The following is a 24,737-nucleotide window of genomic DNA, read 5'->3' on the forward strand; positions in this document are numbered from 1 at the left end:
TAGAGCACTGATCATCAACTGGTGGCCCGCGGGGCATACCGGGCCCCCCCAGAGCTTCCTTCCGGCCCCCTAAAAGATCACTGAATTGAGAAAAGGAGGGAAAGAAGATGTTGTGGTTTTAAGAGTATCCTTTGGCTTTAAATGTCTGCAGCTGTTGAATCCACCCAAAAACAATGAATATCCACAGAGTTTTAGAATGACTCAACATTTGATCTGTTTTACAGAAATTTACTGTCATAATTAGTAAGTTTTTCAAAAAAGAGTTAAGGTTGGCAGAGGTGCTGCAAAAATGACCAGATAAAGTGGTGAAAAGGGTTAGAGAGAAGCAAAAATGGGTGATAGGTGGCCAAATGGGTCATGGAGAGACAAAAAAAGGCAGATAATGTGGTGAAAAGATGTTAAAATGTGGCCAAAACTGGTAAAAGATAAGAAAAAAGGTATCAAAAATGGTTACAAATGACAAAAAATAGTGCAACAAAGTAATGAAAAGTGTCAAAAATAGAAGAAAATGGCAAAAATGGATAAGAGTGGCACAAAGGGGATTAAACATCTTTTTACATCCCTGGTTTTGGATCGTGGCTCTCTATAAAGTATTTTAAGACAATAAGGCTCTTTGGTAGGATACGGTTGAGTTCCCCTGGTCTAGACTGTCTTCAGACAGAGAAATATCAGTGGCAGGCAGAAATAAACTTTAGTTTGATTTAGACAGCATGGACAGCCTGAAAGAAGTGAAACTACACATTTTTAGATACACTGGCCAAAAACAAAGTGGCCACCTATAAAAGGTCACACACTCTAATATTTGGTTGGACCGCCTTTAGCTTTGATTACAGCACGCATTCGCTGTGGCATTGTTTGGATAAGCTTCTGCAATGTCACAAGATTTCTTTCCATCCAGTGTTGCATTAATTTTAATATTGATGATGGGAGAGTCTGACCACTGCGCAAAGCCTTCTCCAGCACATCCCAAAGATTCTCAGTGGGGTTAAGGTCTGGACTCTGTGGTGGCCAATCCATGTGTGAAAATGATGTCTCATGCTCCCTGAACCACTCTTTCACTATTTGAGCCCGATGAATCCTGGCATTGTCATCTTGGAATATGGCCGTGCCATTAGGGAAGAAGAAATCCATTGATGGAATAACCTGGTCATTCAGTGTATTCAGGTAGTCAGCTGACCTCAGTCTGTTTAAGAAGGGTTGCTGCAGTTGGTCAGGTCTAGGTTCAGCAACATTATGTGCCCAGAGAATGAGGTCAGCTGACTACCTGAATACAAAAATATAATATATATAAAAAATAAAAATATAATTGTTTAATTTTATGGCAATTTGGATTTTTAAAAATTTCAGTAAAAAGTGAAATGAACACTTCAGTTCCAAAAAGTTCAAATTTTCTGGCTGTAATTTGTGTTTTCAGGCTTTAAGGGGTTGAAAAGTGGCATAAGCAGTTAAAGTGGCTAAAAGCAGTAAAAAGGGGTAAGCAGCAAATATTAAGAAAGAAAAAAGTGAAAAATGGTAAAAGGTAGGGATGTCCGATATTATTGGCCTCCCAATATTATCGGCCGATAATAGCATAAAAATGTATTATCGGAAATTATTGGATTTTCATTTAAAAACATAAATAAATTAATTCTTTCAAAAAACTTTTACCCTGAGTTTAGATCAGCCAACATTTTTACTCCTTTGTTTACGATTACTAGTGCTACTCTAGTCTGGACTGAAGCTGTTTGCCTTCAATGTTTTTGTTGTAGTTTTGCCATTTGTGAAGAAGTCAAAACTAAGTATTTTGCCCTAGTTGTAGTGGCCGGGTATTGTCAGGATTATCTCAGGAGAGCATGATCCAAGCTGTTGTTTGAAGCATGTAAAAAAATAAGAAAAAAAGAAGCATTTGTCTTTTATAATAAATATGGCAGTGCCATGTTGGCACTTTTCTCAATGACTTAAGTTGAAGTTGTTTCTCATTTTTGCACAGGGAAATCAAACGTTTGCATTTGAAAGCCTTGTTGTTACATTTATGAATGCATCCAGTGGGGCATCACAATAAAGTGACTAAATTAGGCATAATGTGTTCATTTCACAACAGGGTATATGTGATGTTGTTACCTTACATTAGTTTTGGTGGAAAAAAACCCGCATATTATCGGTATCGGGAATTAAGAGTTGGACAATATCGGTTACCGGTTATCAGTAAAAAAGCCAATATCGGACATCCCTAGTAAAAAGCTGTTAAAAATGGGCACAAATTGGTCAAAAGAAGCAAAAGTGGGATCAACATGGCAGCCTGTGCTTTAAGAAAGGAAAACTGTGGTAAAATGGGTAGAAAATAAAGTCCATTTGTTGTGTTGCTGGGGGATCAATAAAGTCCAGTAAATATTTAGAATCCTAAAGTACACAGTCTCAGGACTAGCAGTGAGTCAATCATCTGTTAATGTTTAATAAGGTCAAATTTAATGTCAATGCATTGTGGACCCTATAAAAGTCTGGACTGTAGATCTTCATCAGATCCCTCTGACAGAAGCATCACCATGAAGGTAAGAATGTTAGAACTTTACAGCAGGGCTGTCAGACTCAATCACAGCAGGGACCGGATTCTGGATTCAGGTCTAACCTGAGGGCCTAACAGGGTCAACATTTAACCAGAAACTGTCAAACTCATTTCACCAGTGATAAAATATGAAACAAAACCTAGCACTGATGATAAATGATTTTGACATTTAAAAAGTTAAAAAGATCAGTTTAAAGGCTCACAATCTGAGAAAGTACATTTATTAGTTCAAAAAGGTCAAAACATGAAACTGAAAAATAATGTTTTTTAAAGGCAAATATATTTCAATCAGGAGAGACCAGTGACTGATTTAAAGAGAACATTTTATTTTACATGTGAGATAATGAATAAATATTAACATAGATGTGATATTGAATTATTGTCAGTCTCTTTGGCACTTGAACTCCACATGGACATAGCGTGATCGAAGGGTGTCTGCCCTGAGCGGCGGAAAGATCTATCCCCTCGTGGAGTCCAGACACTGGTGGTGATGGCTGAACAAGTCATCTTAGTCCATAGTTGATGGACTTGTAGACTTGGCGGTGCTGGGGAGGTGGAGGGTCGCTCGGAACCACGCCATGAATGAACTGATGGAGGAGAAAGCCAGATTATAAAGGGGCGGCAGAGATTTGATAGGCCAACAGTGAGGAAGAGGATAGGTGTGACCAGGTGATGTGAACAGCTGATTATGATGTGACAGAGCAGAAGGAGGGAGTGCATGAAATAGTGCAGGTAGAAGCTACTAAACCTGCATGGAGAATATGGTCTTCCTGACTGAACTTACGCTATAATCTTCATCAGAAAGAAAGTCAAAATCATGAGTTTAAAAGGTCAAAATACGAAATATATTTTAATCATGGAATTAAAAGTCAAAATATGTCTCAGAATTTTAAATTGTGAGTCTAAAAGGTCAAACTCTGGGATTATGAAGTCAAAGTTTGGAGTTGAAAATATGAGGTGAGATAGAAAAAAAAGGTTTAAAAATGTCAAAATATCACTTAAAAATCAGAATTATCAATCTTAAAACTCAAAATATTATATGAGAAGTCAGAATCATGAGTTGAAACGCTCAAAGTATGAAATAAAAAGTCAAAATCCTGAGTTTGAGTCCTGATTGTATGATGCTAAATTGAAAATGTGAATTTTCCACATTCCTGACTTCTTATCTAAATATTTTTACTCCTGACTTTTTCAGATTTTATGACTTAACAAGGAAATCTTAAATCATCAGGATAAGTTCACATTTTTATACTTGAGGAAATCTGCAGACCTCAGACTGATGGGACAGTTAGAACAGGAATATCAGATCATCTTTAGGGCCGGATTTAACTGTTCTACGGTCCGGATTTGGCCCCCGGGCCTTGAGTTTGACACCCGTGTCCTGTAGTATCATAGATCAGAAACAGGTCCAGGAACGTTCACAGTCCAGGATTTTATGAAGGTTCATGTTTCATTGGAGCCGCTGACTACAGCTCTCTCTGCTTTCTACAACCAACTTCATATTGTCAGAAATACTCCTCCTGTGGCTGTCATTTCTAAAACCTATGGGCTATTTTTCTCTTCATTTTCCTCTCACTTGTTTTCCCTCCATGATGGCGTTAGCCGAGGCTGGAGACGTTCTGGTTTCTAGTTGTCTGTCCGTCTGTCCATCCGTATGTTTGAGCCCTTCATGATCATCAAATCTCTAAAACATTCTCATTATTTTCAGCTCATTTTCTAAAAATCACACTCTCTGATTTTTCTCTTCATATCAAACTTTCCGTGTGCTCCAAACATTTTTTGCTCTTAGATTTGTTGATGAAGCCACCAATAGTAAAAAGGTAGAGGATGGACCAATCATGTTAGCTCTGCCTGTTGTTGCTATGCTGATCTCACCAGGAAAGTCCCAACATTCTATCACACACACACACAAACACACACACACACCCACACACACACACACACACAAACACACACACACACACACACACAAACACACCCACCCACACACACACACACACACACCCACACACACACACACCCACCCAAACCTACGTGTATTCGTGAAATGTCAGGACATGTGACAAAAATGTGAAAAATGGGTACACACCTTTCCTGGGGTCTCAGAGGCCTGGGAATCATTGGGTTTCTTCCCAGTGCTCCCAGGAACACACTCATCTATTGAGATTTAGCCTAGAGCTATATTTTGGTCAGGCCTGAATTTAATGCGACTTGTGAGGACATTGTCAGGTTTACATGACTTATGAGGACCACAACATAACACACAGTAAATTTCATGTTTAGGTGAATTGTGAAGCCCATGGATACACACAGTTTTCAAGTATATGTGACTTATAAAGACCTAGTGATTGTAGGGTCTGTACATTTTTTTTCTCCTGTAATAAGAGTTTAAAATATATGTATAACATACACAGATGTACAATAGTCATGCTCACTAGTCAGGTAACCTAAAACACCACAGTAAAACTGAGCTGTATAGAGAATTTAAAGACAACATAGCTAAAAAAAATGTGGAAGGTCTTCTTTGTAACTCTTGCTGTAGTGCATTTCTGATTTTTTTTTTAGTGAATGTTCGTGAATAGAAACATTTAACACTTTGTACCTTTCTCACGTTTTTATTTATAGCAAAATAAGGACATTATGCCAAGAACAAGCATAACAGAGTGCAGTAGACTAGGGATGTCTAAACTGAACCAAAAAAAGTCTGTTAAGAATCTTTCTACAAAAAAAGCAACAAGCATAAAGCTTGTACAAAACAGGTTGTTTAGTTAACCTATCTGTCTGAAGTTGGTATTCACATAACATTAACAGTATTGCAAGATACTATCTATGAGATGTGTCCCACTGAACTCTGATTCCATTGGGTTTCCAAACAGTTAAAGAATCCGACTCCACAACTTGTGGATAAGAACAGCAAAATGAATGCAGAAAACTTGGAAAATAAATGTGGAAGTAACAAATGATTCAAAAAAATATTGCTGTTGCGGCTTCTGTAAAGTTGAACTATTTCTATTGCTTGTTGAAACTGAGATCAGAATTAGAACCTCATAACTAGGGATGCACAATATTAGACTTTTCCCAATATATGATATCCCTACTAATACCCCTGCAAAACTGACAGACTGACTAGATTCCATGTCTGTCATCAGCGGATCCATCTTGCAAAATTCCCATTGTGTCCAGTCTCAGAACCAACCAGACCAACCATCATCATTTGAGCAGAACAAGAAGTAGATCACCCTGAAACACCAGATACTCTGTCATATATATCCATTACATGGATATATTTCATAGTCATCTAGGAAACCTATCATACAGAGGGCAGGGCAAAGAATCTGCTCAGGATCTGCTCAAACTATTTTTTTGCTTCATCTATTTTGGAGCTAATGATGCTACCAGCTTACTGTACAACTCACACACCCCTCCTTACATCGCAAAGTCATACCGAAGCAGGTCAACTAAAGAGCAGAAACATCTTTTTTGACATAATAAGCTTTTCAGTGTGGCTCTTTGCTCTTGTTTTAAGAAAGAAATGTCTTCCAGTTGTAATAAAACTACTGCTGTGGCTAAATCTAAGCCAATCAATACACCATTTCCCACTGTACCGCAGACCCACACTACAACCCCCCAGTTTACAGTACAACTAAACCCCACCCATAGCTACCACCTTGTTGTTCTCAAATGGCACTTATTGGTTAATACAGTTTTTGGTTCTGCACAAATGTGGATTGGAGATTTTCATGATGGGTTTGGCTGAGGAGAGAGATGGAGTCTGGCAAATCCATCAGCTTTGCAAGGTTGGGAAGTAGCTATGGATGAGGATAAGTTTAAAGGCAAGCAGTCACAAATTGCCAACCACTCTTTAAAGCTATATTACAGCACTGGTTTTTGTCAGATCTGGACCACAGTTTCTCATTACAAGAAGAGCACAGAACAGTAACCCGAATTGCTTCGGTATCAGTTTGTGATATTTTTGGGCGGGGTTTAGTTATACTGTAAGCCGGTATCCAATGGCTAGCAATTAGTTTGCACATAGTTAAAGCAGCAGTTTTATCATAACGTCCACATTTATTTATTAGAAGATGAGAAAATAATTGCATTGAAGGCTTTTCTTGGTGGAAAAGACATTTTTGCTCACTTCCCTCAGGGGGCTGAACATACTGACTATGTCAAATGCTTAGTCACTTTGATTGGCCCGTAATGATAAGACAGACAGAACACTTTTCCAGCCACCCCTCCAAGATTTTTTCAAAGCTTCTTTCCTTCCAAGATACTTTTAATGGCTATAGTTTGCATTTCATAGTCCTATTTATTCATCTTCCTTTTCAACGCTATGATTCTGTTGTAAATGTAGTATTTGATGGCAGCCCAGTCTCTGTCTTTCAAAACTTCCGATTCTGCCTGGAGGCAGGAGTCACATTCCTTTTTACCTGGTACTTTGCAACTCGTTATGAAATGCAACATGTGCCGCTCAACAGCCTTTACTTCGTCACCTGTCCACTTGCTTTTCTTCTTCCCAGCTGTCATAAATGGAAAAAGAGAGAATATTTTAACAACAGAACAGTAGCTCTATTAATGTGAAAAATGCAGGAAAAGAAAATATTCTAGAGAATGTGAATACAGAATCCACATTAACCTCTTTTTCCACTTGAGCCCTTTGAGGAAGCTTGGGATGTGCTCTCTTGAAGTGTTGTGTCCTGCTGGGAATCTGGAAGGGTAGATGAGAATATGTAATATCCTGTAAACATTTACATACTGCCACCCCTGACATGAAAAATGCTTTTCATCACAAGCATAATCACTTTAAACATTTAATATTTCGCAGTCATATATTTTACCATGTTCTGGTTGAGTGTTGTTGTTTTCGTCATCCAGTGAGATTGTAGCAGAGGTGCTGTCCATTTTGTCTGGAGTGGTTGAGTCAAGCACAAAGCCGTGGTCCCCTGGAGCCTCAGTTCTTGAGCCTTTGAAAAGTAACAATTAAATATGAGCATTTATGAAACAGGTTTGTTTTCTGTTTTGTTAGCATTGTAAGCATGTTTAATGTCAGGCATTATGTAATTCTACATCAGACACAAATATTTTACATGTAAACATAATCTGATAACAAATTCATAAACGTAGATTTAATCATCAAAATGAAATTGTTTAAAATTCACTTACTAGATAACTTGCCTATCTTTTTGAAACTTAAGTGCATTACATTACTTTTAATAAAAAAAGTACATTTTCAGGTTGCCAAGTTAGCCTGCTCTTAATTTGAAGAAGTAATTGTGCTTTTTCCTATGACTTCCACCTTCTAACTGGCTGTATATCCAAAGTAGACTATATATCCTCAGTGTATCAGGAGAAAGGACTATCTTTCTATACTTTACTGTATCTAAGTGAGTTATTTCTCACCTTTTGCTCCTCTTCTCCATTCTTATCTTATGTCTCCCATCATTCACTTATTTCTTTTTTTCTTTCTGCTGCCTAGACCCGTTGTCTTCAACCTGTCCATCTTCTATCAATGTTTCCAGATCTGTCAGAACCATACGGTGTCTCCCATCCTATTTCATTTAAGTAGTGTTGTTTCCTAAGCCCATCTTTCAAAATCATAAGGTACCTATTAATTTTTTCCTGTCTCAAATCTTTTTTTGTTTTTTTTTTTAATTGTTTGAATTATACTTTAATGCAGTTTTATTTATCGTTATATCGGTTAATCTGAACAAACACGGGTCTTTAATTTGGTCAACTTTACTGTAGCATCACAGCGTTTGATCCCAGCTGTAAAATATAAAACTATGAATATAATCTCAGCACATTAGTGAAATTTTTACATGAAATACTGTTAAAAAAAACAAAAAACCAAAAACAAAACTATTTTCCCAGGAGTATCACAGGAATATCAGCGTATTTACAAAATACTTTAGTAGCCATAAAATGACTTGTCTATAAATTCACTCAAGCAAAAAGTATTTCCTTTCAAGTTTACTCTGAATACTGAAAAGCTACTCAACAGTTGTACAGAAAAGATTTTCCGTATTGGCAATAACACAAGAATATGAATCTCCAAGGTTGTTAAGGTAAAGTCCCACCTTTATAATGATGTGGGATGTGATGTTAAATAATTCTCTCACTTTGTATTACTGACAATCATGACAGTCAAAGCTAAATGACTGACCAGTTTTATTTCACTGACAGAGAGCTAGAATCTCCTCATTTTGAACTTTAGTTTTTGTTTTTTACTTAGTAATTGAGGCTTTTAAATTGTAATCACAATTATTCAGAAGTTAAAGTAAAGACTGATTACAAAATATACTCCAAAATGTACAAGTATCCAAAAAGATACTCAATGACAGTAATATGAGTAAATGCAATTGTTACTGTAAAGTCAGGATACCTGTGAGCTGATGTTGGTCTGCAACGGTTTCTTCGCTGGAATCATCATCGCTTGTGTCCACCTCATCTTGTTGGATTAAAAACAGGAGAAATTATCTTAAAGGCTCAACACACATAAATGTTACAATCGGAGGTTTACAAACTATGTCTCAAACAAAATTTTACCATCTGAATTGATCATAATGTCATCCAGTCCTTTTCCCTGCAGATCAGACAGTTTTCCTTTTTCCATGGCCATCAACAGTTTGCTGACTTTTGCAAGCTGCAATGTGCTCTCTGGAAGCCGGTAGAATTCCCTGTGGACACGAATGTCATGTCCAAGGAAGGTGGCAAGCTGATCCATTTCATTGTCTTTTAGATTTAGTACTGTAGACAAAGTGGCAACTTGTTTTCGCAGTCTCGTTGAGGTGAGTGCCTCTGGGTACTTTGCACCACATTGTTTCGCGTGCGTCGAAAGCAGTCAGAGCCTCTGTAATGGGAAAGGGCGCATGTGCAAACAAGTACACATTTTCTGTGAGGACTTGACATTGATTCCTGCTTTTCACCAGGAGGTTCATGGCAGCAATCATTTCAGGTGTAAGAAGCACAGGTACCATTCTTGACCTTTTACCACGGATCTCAACCCTGTCAAAGTGCTTTGCAAGATTCTTTTCCAACTCAGTAAGGCACATCATAATGTCAGGATTCAACTCTGCTTGGTTCCGGGATGTAAAAGTCTGAAGCTCCATTTTTGAAACTTCTCCTTGTCTTTTCCTATTGAATAGCACCACCTTTGTCAAAGTCACTTTAGCAAGATTGCTGAAGCTTATGTTGCTGGGGTTTTCCTCCAGGTCCTTCATGCACTTAGCACACTCAGTAGAAAGAAACTTGTGCAGCAGCGACACATCTTGTGTAAATGGTAAAACCTGTGGTTTATTCCACTTGGCTTGAGTAAGTGTTCCCAGTGCAGCAGCTGAAATGGACTCGTTCCATTTTTTCTCGTACAGAGTAGCAAATTGCTTGGCTGACTCTGCAACAGCATGTTGATGAGCAATGATGGCATTGCACTGCACAATGCCTGCAACTTTGGCCAAACTGTGTCCCAATTTCAAAGCCAGTGATGGGGTTTTGTATGAGTTGCTTTCCATCTCATAACCGGCAACAGCTCTGACTGCTTGTATTACATAGGGAAAATTACTTGGCATTACAAGGTCTTCTGTACTCTTCAAAGGTGTTATAGCTCTAGCCGTTAGCAATAATCTCCCCATCTCTCTCATTTTTTGGCGAATGTAATCATTCCTTCTCTCCTGTGGTTTCCTGGCACTATACAGTGACTCTCCAAGGCTAAGAATGTCTCTTTCACTTCTTACTACCAAGGAAATGTCATCTTGGTTCATTTCACAGGCAATCTTCCAAACAGCTTCATGAACTTCATCAGGTTTTGGTAAGTCCAGGTGTATTCGTTTTTTCCCAATGGGAGGCTCTCCTTCAACAGGCCTCTGTGGGCAGTATTTTACATGTCTCCAAAGGCAATCTCTTGCATATAGACCTTGACAAAATTTGCAGTGACGATATTGATCAGATGGTCTTGCTGTAGTGGGTCGTCGACAAGCAACCATTTCTCCTGTGCCAGTGCTTGCCACTGTGGCATTATGGTCAAAGTTTCCCCTCTTCTTAAGAAAGCGCAACAGATCTCTTCTTTTGCGAGACCCTTTAACAAAACTAAAAGCTTTCACAACTTCAGGCTCTCGACTGTGGACAGATTCAAGGTGTCTTGCCAATTTAGAAATGGCCTTTTTACAAAACAGACAATATTGCTTCTTGTTGTGCTTGCTTTGTTTTCCGTGTTTGGCAATGGTGTCACATCTATCTTATGTTGTATAATTTCATTTGTGTTTTGACCTTCATTATTGCGTGGCCTCTTCCTTGATGAACTGGGGCCACAGCTCATCATTGAAGAACTTTGACTGCTGCTTTTCAGTGACGAACTAGAACTTGCAGGTGTCTCTGAACTGGTGATCTCCCAACTCTGTGTTATACCACCCTGCAAAGACATGTCCTTAAACAGTTTCTGGGAAACACACGGCTCTGTGACTCCTAGTTCTTCACTATAAACACTTTCATCTGAGGAATTGCCACTTGAGTTGGGAATGTAGTCGATATCCTCATAATCTGTGTGATCTGAGAGTCCATCAGAAGAGGTCTGAAGGGAAAAGGAAAAAAAGCAGCCTAACATTTATTAATGGTAAGGCACTTGTCATCCCAAAATATCGTCACATTGTGCATGGCATGACTTACAGATAAGTTATTAGAAGCATAAAATAAAAAAAACCATCTGAATTGAAAACATAAAATAAATGTCTATTTTTCTAGTTGAATTTGACATGTTCATTACCTGTTCACTTAAGCTTGAAGAGTTTCCATTGTGAGGTCCATCATCATCCATGACATGTTCAACCTTTACAACCAGTATCAAAAATGTAATTAAAATCTAATAAATACACATTTTACCCCAGTTAGATTAAGCTGAAAATGATTAACTGTTTTTCCTAACAACTTAAAATATATTTTCTATCACATAACTACCTAAGCAATTATACTAAAACAATATTACCTAAAACACAACACTTTGTCAGGTGCAATGTGATGTGATAGTGTATGATATAGAGAACAATGCATAGTATAATGTGCAACTGGTGAATAAGATAACTGAGCTAGAATTTGAGATGCAGGGATGTCCTTGAACTTATGTTCTTTAAAATACATACTAAGAGAATTGATTTGAATATACAAAAGCAATGTTTATGTAAAGTTTTTGCTTGAAATTTTATACTCACAGAATCCTTCAACTTCATGGCGAGATTCAAAGTTGTCTGCTTCTCTCTCTTGTATATCATTTTTTTGGCCTCACTATAACGTTCTTCGCACTGAAAATGATGGCGCTTGAGATTCTGCAGGCGGACGTGCTCTTGACTGTCCAAATGAAGAATCATATTAAACAAAACTTGAGTTTTACTTGAAATTAAAACATATTTCCTTACTAAGTTAAAATCCCCAATAAGGGACACAAACTATTTAACAAAAGAAAAGCCGATAATGACAAAAAACAATAGTGGTGGAGGAATGAAAAAAAACAGATATGAACTGAGTGTGAAGCAAAACATGATACCACATTCACCTTACACACGTTGCCTCATATTAAAGTGATTTTAATTTTGAACCATCAATGACAACATTGAAAGTAAATCCCTGCAGGCTATCCAAAATAAATTCTTACCTATATGAAATGACATTACATGGAGGTACAAAGGCATAAATGAAAACAAAATCTGACTGTATGATGTGGTCAAAGGAAGCTTCAAACCACACACTTTTGTTAATTACTCTGTTTTCACAGGAACTGAATTATGGAGTGAAATTTTAAGGGGAAGACAGAAAAAAATAATATATATTAAAAAAAAAAAAAGTAATAAAAAGAAGATCAAGAAAAAATGCGGGACCTAATGAGAAAATGGAAAAAATACTGAGACCCAACTGAGACATGGACTTCATCCCAAATAGACTAAATAAACACATAACTACCTGTTGAAAGGATGAGGTGGATCTCTGGCTCACTCCTGGATCTGGAGAAGGTTCAGTCAGGATCTCATCACTTGGTGTCTGCAACAAAACACAGGAATGGACCATCAGAAATATTCTGTATCACACATCCTGTCTAATTCATCAACTTTTGGGCCTGATTTCTAGTCAAATCTGGACTATTTACACCACAATCTACAGAGTGTGTTAAAACGCTTCAGCGATAGCAACCCAACCATATGAGGACATTGTTAATTACACACACAATACAGCTGTCAGGTCGGACCAAATGAGGACATCATCTCAAACACATTCAAGTCTTTCACAGTCTAAAACAATATGAGGACATGACGCCTGAACACATGTAGAGTCCACGTTCCTGACTTCATACTTCTCCTGATGTTAGCATAAAAAGCTCTAAACACAAACTGGTGTAAATGGATCTACTTCCCCAAAGAACCAATCATGTAAATGTGTCAGAAAAAGCTCCAGAGGACCAGAACATGAGTATTAGGACAAAAATACAGACTATCATGAAGATTAAGAACAATTCCAGGTTATAAAGGCGGGCTAGAGCTAAAAAATGTTCTGGACTAATTATTAGTGCTACAAGATTCACAAACAAGGAACTGTAATATGGATACGGCCGATATTTTAAACAATCTGGTTGTTTTAATACAGTGAAATGGCAAGTATTCATACACTGGACCTAACTGAGACATGGACTTCATCCCAAATAGACTAAATAAACACATAACTACCTGATGAAAGGATGAGGTGGATCTCTGGCTCACTCCTGGATCTGGAGAAGGTTCAGTCAGGATCTCATCACTTGGTGTCTGCAACAAAACACAGGAGGGACCATCAGAAATATTCTGTATCACACATCCTGTCTAATTCATCAACTTTTGGGCCTGATTTCTAGTCAAATCTGGACTATTTACACCACAATCTACAGAGTGTGTTAAAACGCTTCAGCAATAGCAACCCAACCATATGAGGACATTGTTAATTACACACACAATACAGCTGTCAGGTCGGACCAAATGAGGACATCATCTCAAACACATTCAAGTCTTTCACAGTCTAAAACAATATGAGGACATGACGCCTGAACACATGTAGAGTCCATGTTCCTGACTTCATACTTCTCCTGATGTTAGCATAAAAAGCTCTAAACACAAACTGGTGTAAATGGATCTACTTCCCCAAAGAACCAATCATGTAAATGTGTCAGAAAAAGCTCCAGAGGACCAGAACATGAGTATTAGGACAAAAAATACAGACTATCATGAAGATTAAGAACAATTCCAGGTTATAAAGGCGGGCTAGAGCTAAAAATGTTCTGGACTAATTATTAGTGCTACAAGATTCACAAACAAGGAACTGTAATATGGATACGGCCGATATTTTAAACAATCTGGTTGTTTTAATACAGTGAAATGGCAAGTATTCATACACTGGACCTAACTGAGACATGGACTTCATCCCAAATAGACTAAATAAACACATAACTACCTGTTGAAAGGATGAGGTGGATCTCTGGCTCACTCCTGGATCTGGAGAAGGTTCAGTCAGGATCTCATCACTTGGTGTCTGCAACAAAACACAGGAGGGACCATCAGAAATATTCTGTATCACACATCCTGTCTAATTCATCAACTTTTGGGCCTGATTTCTAGTCAAATCTGGACTATTTACACCACAATCTACAGAGTGTGTTAAAACGCTTCAGCAATAGCAACCCAACCATATGAGGAAATTGTTAATTACACACACAATACAGCTGTCAGGTCGGACCAAATGTCATATGAGGACATCATCTCAATCTGTCTTTCACAGTCTAAAACAATATGAGGACATGACGCCTCTGAACACATGTAGAGTCCACGTTCCTGACTTCATACTTCTCCTGATGTTAGCATAAAAAGCTCTAAACACAAACTGGTGTAAATGGATCTACTTCCCCAAAGAACCAATCATGTAAATGTGTCAGAAAAAGCTCCAGAGGACCAGAACATGAGTATTAGGACAAAAAATACAGACTATCATGAAGATTAAGAACAATTCCAGGTTATAAAGGCGGGCTAGAGCTAAAAAATGTTCTGGACTAATTATTAGTGCTACAAGATTCACAAACAAGGAACTGTAATATGGATACGGCCGATATTTTAAACAATCTGGTTGTTTTAATACAGTGAAATGGCAAGTATTCATACACTGGACCTAACTGAGACATGGACTTCATCCCAAATAGACTAAATAAACACATAACTACCTGATGAAAGGATGAGGTGGATCTCTGGCTCACTCCTGGATCTGGAGAAGGTTCAGTCAGGATCTCATCACTTGGTGTCTGCAACAAAACACAGGAGGGACCATCAGAAATATTCTGTATCACACATCCTGTCTAATTCATCAACTTTTGGGCCTGATTTCTAGTCAAATCTGGACTATATCTGCAGCTGATTAGCTATTGATCGGCATACACAGAACACACAGAGGATTTAATAAAAGGGAAACATTTAACAATAATGATAACAAATAACAATCATCTCAAACACATTCAAGTCTTTCACAGTCTAAAACAAGTATTAGAACAGTCTGCAACACATTGTAGAGTAATGTGATTTCCTGACTTCATACTTCTTTGATGTTAGCATAAAAGCTCTAAACACAAACTGGTGAGCAGAGGGTATCTACTTCACCCAAAGAACCAATCATGTAAATGTGGTCAGAAAAAGCTCAGAGGACCAGAACATGAGTATGGACAAAAATACAGACTATCATGAAGATTAAGAACAATTCCAGGAGTAAGGCTGGGTGATTAAAAAATGTTCAAAACTAATTATTAGTGCTACAGATTAACCTACATAAACCTACTGTAATATGATACGTGTTTATTTCAATCTGGTTGTCCCCTTATAATACAGTTAATGCACCATGGAAGCATTCATACACTGGACCTAACTGAGACACTGCCCCATCCCAAATAGACTAAATAAACACATAACTCTCTCTGATTGCACATTAGGAGTGTTTGTATGATACCTATGATCTGGAGACATATACAGTGTTGACCAAACATCATCACTTGGTGTCTGCAACAAAACACAGGAATGGACCATCAAAGATATCTAGTTATGGAGATCAGTGACATCCTGATCAATCAATAAGTGGTGGGCCTGATTTCTAGTCATCTCTGGACTATTTACACCACAATCTTTCATCAGGTCTCTCCTGTAAATACATCCTGTAAATAAACGTCAACTTCTGCCATTGTTTAGTTTGCAGCTGTATGAAGGAAGAATTAATGAACATCAAACTTCCTCGTGCAGATCAGTTGTTTTAGTCGACTCTAAACACAAATAATGACGATATGGATCGTTTAAAGGTGATTTAAAATAAAAATGGCTACTGATGATTACACTATAGCAGAAACACAGAACACCGTTAGGTAGACAAAGAAAGCAGGACAAGTGAGAGACAGGTGAGCTCCTGTGTGCGACTATGGGGGTGTAAGGCAAAAACACCTATAAAACAGCATTAATTAAGCTATGATTAAAATAAGAAACCTCTGTGATAAAGTTTTTTTATAATAGACACAAAAACTTAAATTGTAATCTTTATTATTGAGGAATATGATCATTACAAGGAATGATCATTTTTGTGACTTCTTTCAGATAAAGGTTAATCTTTATAAAAAAAACAACAGTCCGTGGTAGTTTTTGGTGTAATATCCTTGTTGAAGCTTAATTGTAACTCATATCAATGTAACTAATTTCAATTAAAGTTTTTAAGGAAAGAAAATGTGTTTAATCTTATATCTTTATCAAGAGTTCAGACCAGGAAAATTAATCAGAAAATGGCCAGTCAAACTGGAATCAGCCCCACTCTGGCTTAATTACTTTAAGGGCATAAAACTCTTTAAAGAGAATGGCATTTTATAGATTAAGCCACATAATTTTGTTCTGGAAGTACACAAGATTGATGCATTAAACTTTAAAATACACAAAAATTCAGTTTGTTTCAAGATTATACAAATATTTAAAGCACAAACCGAGGCAGGGGCTGGAATAACCATTCATTAACCATGATTATGATTTTTGCCATAATCACCCAGCCCTATATGAGAGCCTTTCTTAAAGATTTTTTTAGTTCATTACTAGGGCCTGACCAATCAATGAGCCAGCTGATTTAATTGGTCAGGCTTCATTATATAAATAACAGTAAAGAAAGGTCTCCATGCTAATTTCTGGCAATAAAAGTATTCTAAAATAGTACTACTTGTAATAGTTCTGCCTTCATATCTTACAAGTGCTTCACTTAAATTTGATGGACCAGAAAGACATATGTTTTTCTTTTTAAAAATCTGCTAATATAGGCTGGATATTTGCATTTTTACTTTCCAATATTTGAGTATTGGCTCAAATAATCCATGTTAGTGGGGCCCTTCTCATTACAGACAGACTGCCTCTTTCCTTCATCTATTATAGGTGTGTTACAGGCTTTCTTCACAAACTGTTACTGCTAATTAATTACAAGCATTATTCCAGCAGGCCAACCTGTTTATCTAAAAATATGGATAGATTCATGAAAATACCCGTTTGCTGCAGTTTTAGTAGCATTGATGCAGTAATCAGAGAGAAACATACTGAGCATACCTTTATAGTTACTGATCCACGTGACTTTGAAACAAGGCTTGTCAGTCCCAGATAAAATGAAGTTGGCAGCCTCAGCCTCAGGGCGAAGTCTGGCTCTTCTTTTTGACATATTCTTTACAGAACCACATGCTCCTCAACCTGGAAACATCTACATGGGAGGAAGACAACAAAATCATCAATATAAATACAAAAAGAAAAATACTTAAAATCAAATGGTATATTCTACCCTAAATCAGAACTCATTTACTACTGAACTCTGTGTAACTGTGGCAGTAACATTATGATCATATCAACCTACCAAACCATCAACAAATCATCTTCAAACATGAATACTGCTGCAAAATCCTTACAAAACTGTTCCATTCTCTAGCATTGCATTTACCTTATAACTAATACAATCAATTTGTGTTAAATGGGAAACATTAATGGTGTTATTTAGGTTCCTGAAAGCATATCTTATGCTTAAAATAAGTTTGGGCTTTATTTAGGAAAGTCATAAACACCCTAGTGTCAGCCTCTGTCGTTTATGATGAAGAAAAAGTTCATTGACAGAATCCTCCCTGCTTCGAGATAACTAGTTGGCCCTTTAACTACCTTTAACGGAGCTGAACATTGTTAAAAAACAAAAAAAAAACAAGTTATGGGCCTTTTAGATAACAACTTCTCCCTTTCTACTCTCGAAGATGAAGTTAAAGTCATTAATTACAATTTACCATGCACTTTGAGTCTTTCGTGTGTTCTTTGGAATGTTTTGTAGCTAACTGACTGGATGACGTGCCAACTTTACCTCATCAGGTGCCCGTTGTTGAAGCATGCTCACCAAAGAATACTGTGTGAGCCAAGATAGATCTCCGAAGCGCTGAAAGTCCCGGATGTTCCTCTCACAGAGAGCTCCAGTACAGCTCCGTATCCGTTTCAGGGGCTTTACTATCTTGAACTCGTTATTCGACCAATCAGAAGCTGCATAACTGCCTCACCCACCAACCAGAGGCCGTGTTTTTGATATGTGCCTCAGCACTGCCGTCGCATACACTCTGCTTTAAAATAATGTAAACTGTGTGCCTTTCTCGTTCACCGTGTGAAATAATGACCGGCGGAGCGGTGATGTATGAAAAAATATCACATATTTTATACGAAGATCTGTTGGATGCGCTGTTAGCAAACTGACAGCCTGGCTTTTTATGAAGGCTGCTCTCAGCTAATCACTCAGCTGGCTCTTTAAAGGGGCATGGAGGACCCGGAGCTGTTGGACAAGTTAAGCTTTCACCCGGAGTTAGAGAGTTATTTCTGCTTTCTCATAATGGCATCACGACATAAACCACTGAAGAAGAACGTAAATTCATCGCTGACTGCGAGGATGGCAAGTTGTTTTTTCTCAAGAGGGATCAGCTGACTCACCACGAGGGACTTGATCCAACAGTAAGTTGTCTTTATTTATTTTTATTTTACTTCATGTTATGTTATGTTATGCTATGCTATGTTATGATATACACTGCTCAAAAAAATAAAGGGGACACTCAAACAACACCTCCTAGATCTTAATGAATTACATATTGCGGATGAAAATCTTTATTCATTACATAGTGGACTATTTGAGAACAAAACAACAGAAGAATGGTTAATGGAAATCAAAATCTTCATCCCATGGAGGTCTAGATTCAGAATCACACTCAAAATCAAAGTGGAAAATCAGATCACAGGCTGATCCAACTTCTGTGAAGATTCCTGAAGGCGAGTCAAAATGAGCCTCAGTAGAGTATGTGGCCTCCACGTGCCTGTATGCACTCCCTACAACGCCTGGGCATGCTCCTGATGAGAGGCGATGGATGCTCTCCTGAGGATCTCCTCCCAGACCTGGATCAGAGCATCAGTCAACTCCTGGACAGTCTGTGGTGCAACGTGGCACTGGTGGATGGACAGACATGATGTCCCAGATGTGCTCAATTGAATTTAGGTCTGGGGAACAGGCAGGCCAGTCCATAACATCAATGCCCTCATCATGCAGGAACTGCTGACACACTCCAGCCACATGAGGCCTAGCATTGTCATGCATCAGAAGGAACCCAGGGCCCACTGCACCAGCATATGGTCTCACAATGGGTCCCAGGATCTCATCCCGGTATCTAATGGCAGTCAGGGTACCCCTGGCTAGCACATGGAGGGCTGTGCGGCCCTCCAAAGAAATGCCTCCCCAGACCATCACTGACCCACCGCCAAACCGGTCATACTGAAGGATGTTACAGGCAGCAGAACGTTCTCCAGGCGTCGCCAGACTCTCTCACGTCTGTCACATGTGCTCAGGGTGAATCTGCTCTCATCAGGAAGAGTACAGGGCGCCAATGGCGAATCTGCCAATCTTGATGTTCTCTGGCAAATGCCAATCAGGCTGCACGGTGCTGGATTGTGAGCACAGACCCCACTGGGGACGTCAGGCCCTCATACCACCCTCATGGAGTCTCATTCTGACAGGTTGAGCAGAAACGTGCACATTAGTGGCCTGCTGGAGGTCAATAAGTATGGCTCTGGCAGTGCTCCCCCTGTTCCTCCTTGCACAGAGGAGCAGATGGCAATCCTACGGCCCCCTCCACGTCTCCTGATGTATTGGCCTGTCTCCTGGTATCTCCTCCACATTCTTAACCATGTGCTGGGAGTCACAGCAGACCTTCTTGCCATGGTGCACATGGATGTGCCACCCTGGATGAGCTGCACTACCTGAGCAGCTTCTGTGGGTTGCAGATACCGCCTCGTGCTACCTCAGTGGTGGGAGTACTGCCAAATTGCAAAAGTGACAAAATCTGCCAGAGAAGTTGAGGACAGAGAAATGGTCTGTGGTCACCACCTGCAGAACCATTCCTTTACAGGGCTGTCTTGCTAATTGCCTCTCATTTCTACCTGTTGTCTGTTCTAATTTGCACAACAGCAGATAAAATTGATTCACAATTAGTGTCGCTTCAAAATTGGGTAGGCCCCTTTCCCATAAGTGTGATTGACTTGGAGTTACACTTAGTTGTTTAAGTATTTTGAGCAGTCTATATACAGGCCCACCTGTCTATCGTAAACTACGTTTTCTTCTCTCTCTCTTTATGTCAGTCCGCTGTTTGTATGATAAATATGATCGAGGTAATGTATACAATGTTGACCAAACAGAAACTTTACCTGGCCGTCTCACACGAGTTATATATTTTTGGAGATCATTGCCATCAGTGATCAATGAAGTGTGTGCAGTGTGCGCTCGCTCGCCCTCTCCCTCTCTCTCTCTCCCTCTCCTGTTACTAGCTGCATCACGTCTGTCCTACCCGTTATTCTGCAACCTCTCTTGTCAAAAGTCAGCTTCTACTGTCCTTTTGTTTGTGAATTTATGGTAAAACTCTGTAAAGCTCCCGCACTGGTTCTGACCAGAGAATTAATTGAAGTAGTAGAACTTCCTCGCACTGATCAGCTGTTTTAAAATCAGATCGTGGGTGAAAACAGATAAAGACAATGTACATTTTATGGTGATATAATTAATAAAGCCTAGTGATGATGACACAGAAACATGGTGAGGAAGACACAGAAGACACACAGATGAGCTGCTGTCTGTGAGGAAGGTGAGGTACAGGGGTGAGTTTGAGGGGATTAGAGCAAGATCACTGGTTTATGCTAGTTTAATCCTGAGGGAAAACCCCAATAAAACAGAGCTAAAAATTGTGGTATTAATGTTATGATGAAAATAAAAGGTCAGATAGACATTAAGAATATTATCTTTATTATTGCAACAAGGAGTATGATCATTGAAGGCAATGATCATTCACCGCTGTGAAAGACACAGGCCTGTGGTAGTTTTCAGTATGCTATCCTTGATGATGACTCAGTTTCAACTAACTCAGGCTAAACTGCAATTTGCACAGACTCGGTATGTCTTATTGTAATATATATATATATATATATAGGCCTCTACACACATATAGCCTATGGTGGAACTGTCTGTTGTACAATATAATACATGATCTTGTTTTTGTGATTTATATATATATATTTCTTTTTCTTTCAGAGTCTGGACATTTGATGGTGGACATCAGGACTACCCCTGCTTTCTCCAGATGAGGTCAGATCTTTAGCGCAGTCAACAGCACAAGGTAGAGGTCATGGTCACATGGAGCTCCATCTGACCAACCTCAGGAAGCTTAAGGTGTGTGATGTGGTCCTCAATTTCAAGGTACAACTAATAGATGATATAGTAGATGAAAAGATGGACTTCACCAGGAGTTTAAAGGGCAGACTTTACTGGGGGACTCTAATCTAGTCTGTGGGTGTTCCCCCTTTTACCTGTTAGATACACAATCTTAACTGCAAATAATTTTCCTTAAACTCACCAAAGCCTACACACTGCTAATTTCACTCAAAAAAGTTATGAAGCCATTAGAAGTGTTTTTCTTTATTTATGTGCAACTAATAGAATAACTATGCATCTGTACAAAAAGCAATCCAGTAATTCTGTTTCAATTCAAATTAGATGCAAGAAAGGTGATAGCAATATATACATGTGACTACAAATCAGTGCCTCTAATTAAATTCAAACATGACACAGCAGTGCTTACAAATTTGATATGAATTATTTAAACATTGTACTCTGGTATTGTACTCTGGTATACTCTGGCATTTAGTTCTAGTACTGTCCCGTAGTGAAGGACAAGTAGAAATTCTTGAAGATTTTGGATGCATCAAAGTAATGTTTATTTTATTGATTTGTGATCCTTGATAAATTCCAAAAGGCGAATCCTTTTTTTTACATACAAGCATTTTGTAAAACAGACCTCATTTAATAAAATCAGGACCAAGGATGGGCACAAAAAATACATTGGTCTGTAGCTGGGGTGTAGCTTGGGATTTTAAGATCAAGAAAGAAAGTAGTACAGAGCGCCCCTTCGTACTAGTAGTGTAGTGAAGTTTACAGAACTCGAAGCATTTTAATGTACTTTTTACTGTGATTTCCCTATATCAATGAGAGATATTTTTAGGATGTGAAGATGATGATTTTATACACCATTTCCATCAAATTAAATAATTGGTTTATAGCCTATTTCTAAAGTATAACACAATATACTATTTGACCTTTCTGACCCCCACACAAGTAAAATGCTTGCTAAACTGAATATGTGTTTCTTCACCACTTATGGTTCTTCATGTACTTCTTCTCCTTTTCACAACCCTCAATAGAACCCTTCTTTTCCCCTGCTTCCTTATCTTTCCTCTTCTCCATCATCCTTATCTGCTCTCATTCTTTCTTCTCTTCCATCATCCTCATTTTGCCTTTCTATCCTTGCTTTCTTGTCCTCCATCTTCCACATCTTCTTTCTCTCTTTCTTCTACAAGGACAGGACCCTGTAGAAGTATGAAGCATATAGGATAGATAGTAGCCTCTTACATAATTACAGCTTATCATACAATAAAGCAGGCTAGTAAACCTACATAATGTTTTGTGATCAAGCTATCTAACCTTTACAGTAATGCATCAGATAATATTAGTGATGCCACCTTAGCTCAACAACACTGAGAATTCCAAACTAAAACTGCATTCATTAACTGTAGACTAGACTTAAATATATAAATATAATTCTAGAGCCTCCCAAAAGAAGCAAACAAGTTATAAATCCAGGACAAAATCATATAGTCATCATCTACTGTTAGTGACAGGTCGTTGCTGATGTCACTAACAGTAGATGGTGATACCTTCACTCCTGTCCTCTGGAGGTTGTTGATGATGTCACTAACAGTTGTTTTAGGGTCTTTCTTTACAGCTCTCACAGTGTCATCAACTGATGCTGTTTTCCTTGGTCTAACCATTCACAACTGTTACTGAATATACTAGTACTGGTTTCTATCACCTTCAGAACAGTCCTAATGGTTGCACTGGCAATGGCCCATGTTTGTGCAATGGCTCTGGTTGATTTTCCAATTTCTCTCAGCAAAAAAAAAAAAAAAATCCCAAACAACATCAAACCAAATGTTTGTAACAAGCTGATTGGTAAGTATCAACACAGAACAACCAAAAAATGTACAATTTCTACAGTGGCACAGAATCAGCTGTTCACAGTGAGTCTATCTCCTGCTCTCTCTCTGAGAGCTGTCATTGTCAGTCTTCAAAAACCAGGGACAGTGCCATATTAACACTCATTTAGCCCAAATATGTAGAAAACAAAATCTTTGTTATATTAAAAAAACTTGTATTATGTAAGTAAAAGTGCCTTATTATTAGTTTTCCATACTGTAGCCAACGTTATCTCCATTGTCCTCTTTGCTAAGACAATTTTAGTTTTCTTGATGCACCGGTTTAATATATAGCTTATCCCAGTTAAGCATCTGGTTGTACAAAGCATCCCTTTTTGTTCAAAAGGACATTGCAGACAATAAAAATTTAGTTCTTATGTGCATGGAGCTCCCACAACCTGACTTCTTACCTTTAGGGCAGGTACCTGCACTGTAGGGCTTTGGAGCCACGTGTTCCAGGTTTCTCAAGGGCCCCCTTGTAGACAGGGTGGTTTGTGGTTCAATAGCACTTAACAAACCCCAGGACAGTTTGCTTATTCACCTCATGTGTCATGATAACATGGGTCTTGTACTTCCCTAATCTTATTTTGACTTCGAGTGTCTGTCAAGGCAACGGTCTGTGCCTCTGTCTATATAGTTCACCTAAGCATATACTGTATGAAAATGTAAAGTTTTGGATTTGAGTTAGAATGATTGTCTCATTGCAAAGACTTGCAAGAGAAATTCTCAAAAGTCACAAACTTTGTCCATGTTTGGTGCATGTGTTTATAAAATAAAGTCCTTTGGCATTTACCCTCCAGTTTATTTTTCTTTTGTCTCACTGGTCATATGAATATACATTAACAAAAAGCAGTAAAATTCTACATTCTTAGTACAAAAGAGACAAGGCAAACCTCATGTAAGCTTAGATCTGTATTGAGAATTGAATACTTATTTATTTGTTTATTATTTACTTGTGATTCTAATTATATAGAATGTTTTTTGCAGTAATGCTTAAATCAGGCTTCAAAGTTGGAGACTGTGTTAGAGTGTCTGAATATGGTGACATATGAGTACCTGCAGAGTGACGTCACCAAAGTGTGTGAAAAGTGTGTGAGGTTCCACAACTGGCCACTAGGGAAAAATCAAAAGTGAGCAAAACCGAAACACACACTTCACACACTTTTTCAAAAAAATGTGAAGTATCAGGACATGAGAGATTTTTGGTCTGGGAGCATTCTTAGAGGGTCTAGAGCACTGTGGAGTGCTCGGAAAAATGAGGACGTCAAAAATGTCCTCATTTCTCCAAGCGTCCTGATATTGTAGGTGTGTATTCATAGAAATGTACTCATTTGTCATGAAAACAAGAGCCCCCCCCCACACACACACACACACACACACACACCCACCCCCCCCCACACACACACACGGTGAAATGTTAAAGCCAAAAATCATCATTGAACTTTAAAAGTAGTTATCAGAAGTATTGATTGATTATTAAAGGGGAGATGCAGACTGAAATCTCTGCAGGCTAATAGCACAACTATCATCAGGTTACTCTAACAACTTTAAAAATCTGAAATGTC

General features: G+C 38.4%; 1 protein-coding gene across 1 annotated transcript in view; it reads left to right on the forward strand.

The window, feature by feature from the left end:
- The first annotated feature begins 21,255 nt into the window (after positions 1–21,255).
- The window catches only part of LOC121528892 (microfibril-associated glycoprotein 4-like), a 22,878-nt gene continuing 19,396 nt past the window's right edge, over positions 21,256–24,737 (forward strand). Inside the window, exon 1 of the mRNA XM_041816537.1 lies at positions 21,256–21,313. Within this exon, the coding sequence (XP_041672471.1) occupies positions 21,278–21,313 (36 nt within the window). The 5' untranslated portion in view covers positions 21,256–21,277. The remainder of the gene's footprint in view (positions 21,314–24,737) is intronic.

The sequence above is a fragment of the Cheilinus undulatus genome, linkage group 20 (assembly GCF_018320785.1).
Source record: "Cheilinus undulatus linkage group 20, ASM1832078v1, whole genome shotgun sequence".
Lineage (NCBI taxonomy): Eukaryota > Metazoa > Chordata > Actinopteri > Labriformes > Labridae > Cheilinus > Cheilinus undulatus.